Below are 6,288 nucleotides of genomic sequence, written 5' to 3' on the forward strand. Positions count from 1 at the left end.
CAACATGAGAAAGCAATATGCCACCGAAAAAAAAGACAATAAGTTTGCAACACGTCAACAGGCAATGGCTTTTACATTTATAGATGGCTAAACAACTATAAAGTTGAGCTTTGTCAACTACCAGGTTTTCTGAACTTCTAAAAAAAAAGACAATAAGTTTCCAATACGTCAACATTCCTTGGCTTTTACATTTATAGATGGCTAAACAGCTATAAAGTTGAGCTTTGTCAACCACCAGGTTTTCCTGAACTTCTAATTGTGTCAGAGGCGCACTTGCAACAATCTGAAGGAAAAGTAGCTGCCTGAAAACCTCTGTCACTCTCCTGTGTTGCCTCCAGCTTCTACTATAAACCTTCATGATGCTGCATCTAGATTAAGCCCAAGGCCAGTAGCAGCTTCTCCAAAAGATATTGAAGCCCCTTCCATTATTCAGGAAAAAAGAGAAGCTTATTGTTGTGCCGAAACCTGCACCAAAACCTAGTGCCACCGATGTGTACTTCCACATTCTCTCTTCATTTGCTTGCTTCAGTACAAGAAAAGGAATAGATGTGGTGCTCTCATTGGTTTCACAGGGCAGCAAGAGTGGAGGGCCACAGAGATTTGGATTCCCTTCGAAGCTCCAATCATCAAAGGTGAAAAATTGTGATGATTGAGGGATTCTTCCAGCAAGGTTGTTATATGACAGATTCAGGTACTCAAGAAAATTAAGTTTAGTAAGTTCTTCTGGTATTTCACCTGAAAGGTGGTTATGAGATAAATCCAATGATTCTAGTTTTTGGAGGCCAGCAAAGGTCTTTGGAATTGACCCGCTAAGCTTATTGCTCGAAATTCTTAGTGCTTGGAGCCATTTAAGGTCTCCAATCTCTTCAAGAATCTCACCCTCAAAGTCGTTGTTGGAAAGGTCAATTGTGTTCATGAGGAACAAAACTTCATCTTGGTAAGTTAATGTTGCTCCTTTGATTTCCATTGCCACTTCCCATGCTGTACCAAAACCCAGAGTGGAAGCCCCATCCCAAGGAGCATGGGAGATGTTGAAAGTCTTCATTGCATTGAGACTTAACAACAAGCTCATTGGAAGTCTTCCGCTAAATTGGTTGGTGGAGATGTCAAGCATGAGCAGTTCTTGGAAAGCGCTCTCGTCAAAAGAGAAGTTAATAGCACCATTTAGAAAGTTGGATCTTAACACAAGAATTCTTAGTTTTGGCAGCTTCGAAAGCCATGAAGGGAAGTCACCACTTAATCTATTTTTCTCCAAATTTATGAACGCAAGCCCTTCACAGTGACCAAGGTATTTAGGGATATGACCTTCTAACCTGTTGTCACTTAAATCAAGTGCTTCCAATGAACATCTTGTGTTGTCAGTAAGCTCTGGGATTTGTCCTTGCAATTGATTGTTCTGGAGCTTGACTATCCTTATTCCCAAGTTGAAGAAGCAAGTAGGTATCTGGCCGCTGAACTTGTTGTTTGAGAAGTCAACCAACCAAAGTTTAGTGAGGTTGCACAAGAAAGCTGGTATTTCTCCTATCACACTATTATTCTTGATTGAAAGATACCCCAAACTGTTAAAAGGCTGAGAATTTGGGACGCTATTCAACATGTTATAGCTCAAATCAACAGTTAGAACGTCAAGAATAACCCCGACGCTTCTTATCATGTTGTGAGATATGTTCAAATATTCAACATTTAAACATATTGGAATTTCTCCAGTGATCATGTTCTCTGAGAGGTTCAATTCAACAATGGACTTATGGTAATGAAGGAATCGGGGGAACTGGTTGATGTTGCAAGAGGCCAACCACAAATATTCTAAACGTGGAAAACTAAGGGTGGGGTTGTCAACGCCTATAGTCAAATTATTTCTAGAAAGTGACAATATGCGAAGGTTTTTGAAGTCTGCAAAAATCCCAAGGTCAAGGTAGCCATCAAATTTGTTGTTTGAAAGGTCAAGGTATTCAAGTGGAGATTGTGCAAAAGATGGTTCTTGGAATAAACTAGGAGGAATTGCTCCTACAAGGGAGTTGTAAGAAAGGTCTAAGCCTCCCACATTAGTAAGATTGATTGAATTTGGGATCGGGCCACTAAAATTATTATTGTTGAGTTTGACACTATCGACAGAGTGAGGTAAAGATGGTAAGAATCCACTCAAACTGTTTTTAGAAAGGTCAAGGTAAGTTAGTCGAGTGAGGTTGGCAAATAATAATGAGTCTATGCAACCTGACAATCTAGTCTGTCTTAGATATAGGTAAGTTAAAGCTGTGAGATTTGCTATTGAGAAAGGGAGATTGCCTGACAGACCGGTATTAGAAAGATCCAATAAAACTAGGTGTCCAAGATTACCAATCATGATGGGCAGGCTACCGAAATAATTAGTATAAGAAAGTTTTAACTCTACTAAGGATGTAAGGTTAACAATCCAAACAGGAAGATCTCCTAAGAAATCAATGCCATTAAATCTAAGAATTTCGAGCTTACTCGTTGGTAATTTGGTAGGTAATGAAACCCTCAATAACTTGTTGTCCCCCACATCAAGAACCTTTAAGAGAGGAAGTTCAAAAATTTCATTTGGTAGGTGGCCAGACAAGTTGTTCGAATTTATTCTTAAAGATTGAAGCTTGCTCTCCGGGGGAAAAAATGATGGCATTAATTCACCATGAAAATTATTGTATGATAGATCAAGAGCTTGAAGATGTGGGAGCATGAAAATATGAGGGGTGAGGCTTCCTTCAAGATCACAAGAAGCTAAACTAAGGGACCGTAGATTGGGCAATGCCGATGCTAAGTTGGCTCCCCACTCTTGCAAGTTGCTGAGATTGAATCTGACAGAATCCAAGTGGAGGTATATTAATTGCTTAAAGTTCTCGACAAAGCCTTCCAGATCATGTATTTCCAAGTGGCCATTATGGGAAAGGTCTAAAGCAACCAAATTAGACAAGCTTGAAATCTTGTCAGGTACCTTGCCTAAAAGCCAATTATTGGATAAATTGAGATGAGTCAAGTGGGTGAGCTGAGCGAGTTGTGAAGGTATAGTAGAGAAACTGAAGTCACAACCACTGAGGTCAAGGTACTGGAGCAGGTGGAGATCAAAAACAGCCGGAGGTATTCTTGATCCTGCAATATCATGCTTCCAATTCTTCTCAATACCCATATCATTACCAAGAAGTTCAAGGCCAATGATGTATCCAGTGTGGGAATCACACTCAACTCCCTCCCACAAGCAGCAGTCAGACTCATTTCCACCCCATGAACTTAGCCTTCCATTGGATAGGTGGAGATCCTCCTTGATACGCAGCAGAATGGAGGCTTGACTACTGACGCACGAAGCACTTGCACCTCCATCTACAATGCTTACCAAGAGAAGCAGTAGCAGTAGCAAACGTCCCATTATTGTTTGCAACGTCGGCAACACTGCAGGTCTGCAACTTCTTCTAGTCTGTGCAGGGAAATTAGAGATTGGTCAGGACGCATGATTTCATTTGCTAACTATCAACGAACATAAAATTACCAAAAGTGTTGTGATAGAAAACGGGAAACCTCTCCCCTCTTTCTCTCTCTCCAGTCTCCACTGATTAAGCTGTGTGTAGTACTGAAGTGTCTCGTTAAGGCATGCATTTAAAGAGGATGAATTGAGAGGTGATCTTTTAAGTCTTTGAAAGAGACAGAATCAATGAGGTGAAAAGTTGCTTGTTTATTTAACGGTACAACAGGCAAAAACTTCAACTCTAGAGTGTACATCAACGCATCTAACATCATTATTGGTTTAGTTGGAAATAAGCTTTGTGTCGTGACCAATTCCTTGTTTGAGTTCCGTCCGTGCACGCCACGCTCCTGTGCTAATTACGATGACGATCATATGGAAGCACTGTGCTAGTTGACGCATATTAGACTTGCAGTAGGCACACAAGCAGCCATGCTAATTGGTTTCTGATTCATAATATTAATTTGTTTCTGCAAAAGGATTATATTTTTAAAAAAAAGCAAGAGAAAGTGACGATCGAATATCCATTAGCGACGAATTTTGGTTCGAATTTAGATTTTCAAAGTTATTAAATCTGTCTCTGAGTTCGTTGATTGTATGCAAAAGATTCCAAAGATCCATGAACTGAAGTGAAATCTGATATGCTTTCGATTGGATGAAGTGTAATTTGCAAGATTTCCTAAATCAAACTGCACAAAACAAAAACAAATATTAATAAAAACAAAAAAAAAATATTATAGGTGCCTCCGTTGAATTCTTGGATGTCGGAAGCTGATCCACAGCGAGTTTGAACGTGTAAGGCATTTTTAGGGAATGTCCGCCTGAAAATGAGGAATGTCATCAGATCCCATGCAAGTGAGGAAAAGTCTATATGATATATCTGAATCCAAATTCACTATCTTAATCTGATTTTTATTAAAATCCAAGACAGAATCCGATCTTATATTAGTAACTGAATTTGTATTAAGAACTGAATTTGAAAATGGATGGATATTTGTTTAGAAAAGTAAATACTAGTCTGATCGATCGCACATTTATTGAAATCCAAATCTAAATTCAAATTCAATCAGATTTCATTTTATAAATTTGAATTTGAGCAAATTTCTTAATAGGATGTTGACTATTTTTTTTCTTTATCCCATTTTTTCTTTACACAGTTTGGTTAGTATCCGATCGATTTACTACCATCCCTATAAAATTGGAGGGTTGAGCTTTTATTAAAATGAACAAGTAATTATCATCATGGCAATATTCCCATTTCACTTTGAGGCAAGAGTTTGGCCGTCACGCCTACGCTGAAGGGTGCTTTCATCTTTTGGAAATTCTTGTGGACTCGAACAGAGCAACGGGATTGATAGAAAAACTATGCTCGGTGCCAAAGGAAGTAGCGTTGATGTATCTATCAACATCGAACTAGCGCAACAACCGTCCTGGATACGCTCTGTTCTTCTTAAAGATCGAGATGTCGATTGATTTTATTAAGGGTGAAAGAGACGTAACGAAAGCGAACGAATGGGCTCTTGGTCAAAATTAAAAATTCCCAATTTCAACAACCATACTCTCCTACTTGACCACCCAAAAAACCGCCAAATTAACACGCCAAGAACAATTTCTAGGGCACCCAAAAGGGAAAATCATTAATGGTTTTTTATTAACCGATAAAAATTCCCAATTTAAAGAAAAAAAAAGGAAAAATCAGATGTTAAGTGGTTGGCTGTTGGTTGCACTGATTCTTACATATACGCACATGTACGACGCCATCTCTTAGAGTAACGAGAATTAGAAAAATAAATGTGATGCATCTCCGAGTTCTTCAATTTCTATAGTATTTTCCTTCTTTTCTTTGGTATTGAAATAATGTATGATCTTTGGGGTGCCAATTCTGTAGACATATGGGAATGTATAAGAGTTCGACATCTGACTGAAGACTGGACGATTTACATCTGCTCTTAAACGTAGGGGAGACGGAGAAATTTGGATTTCTGCTTCCACTCGTTGCCGGAAAGAAGGGGAGACCACAACCCATAAGTTTTTCATAAGGTATCCGTGTTGCCATAACCATACTTACACTGTAATTGGGTACTTGGACACAATGGAATACTTTTTAAATTTGAAGCCTATCCAAACTGTTCCATTTTACGTGATTAACATTTTTTCAACTCAATTTTCATTCTATTTTTAGAGATATTGTTCATTAACATGTAATGTTGTCATTTAAAATAACTTATTTATTTAAATATTGCTTCCATTTTTATTTTTTTTGTTATTTTGCAGATATATATATATATATATATCATACCTACAATTTCAAAAATTACCATGTCCGTACCTATATCTCCTACCACTCCCCAACCGTACCATACCCACTTAACCATTGCCGTTATGCTATTAATTACCCTTGGGCATTAAATTATTATAAACTGATATTATCCGAATCTGATTTCAGATTTGAATCTGAATTCTGAATTTTGAACCAAATCATGCCAATTTTCAAAATATAGGAATATTGGATATAACATATTTATTTAAAAGAAACAAGATATGTTCTAATCTAATTTGGACTCAGACTCAGACTTGGATTTTGATTTGAATGTCTAAAACTGATTCAAAATCTGACAAGAGCATGTAAGATCCCAATTTTACAAGTAGTTGGATCGGGATCCTTATCTGGATATTAGATATAGTATATTTGTTTAAAACTAAATATTAGTATGATTTATTGAAATCCAAATCTAAATTCGAATTCAATCAGATGTCATTTTATAAATTTGAATTTGAGCCAACTTCTTAATTTTTTTCTTTGTCCCATTTTT

The 6,288-nt window shown here is 37.5% G+C and overlaps 1 protein-coding gene across 1 annotated transcript; it reads right to left on the bottom strand.

Annotated features, from left to right (window-relative positions):
* Nucleotides 1-373: 373 nt before the first annotated feature.
* Nucleotides 374-3,382, bottom strand: LOC116257703 (receptor-like protein 7). The gene has a single exon (XM_031634658.1). The coding sequence runs from the start codon at nt 3,380-3,382 to the stop codon at nt 374-376; it is 3,009 nt and encodes a 1,002-aa protein (XP_031490518.1).
* Between the last annotated feature and the right edge of the window lie 2,906 nt (nt 3,383-6,288).

The sequence above is a fragment of the Nymphaea colorata genome, chromosome 7 (assembly GCF_008831285.2).
Source record: "Nymphaea colorata isolate Beijing-Zhang1983 chromosome 7, ASM883128v2, whole genome shotgun sequence".
Taxonomy (NCBI): Eukaryota; Viridiplantae; Streptophyta; class Magnoliopsida; order Nymphaeales; family Nymphaeaceae; genus Nymphaea; species Nymphaea colorata.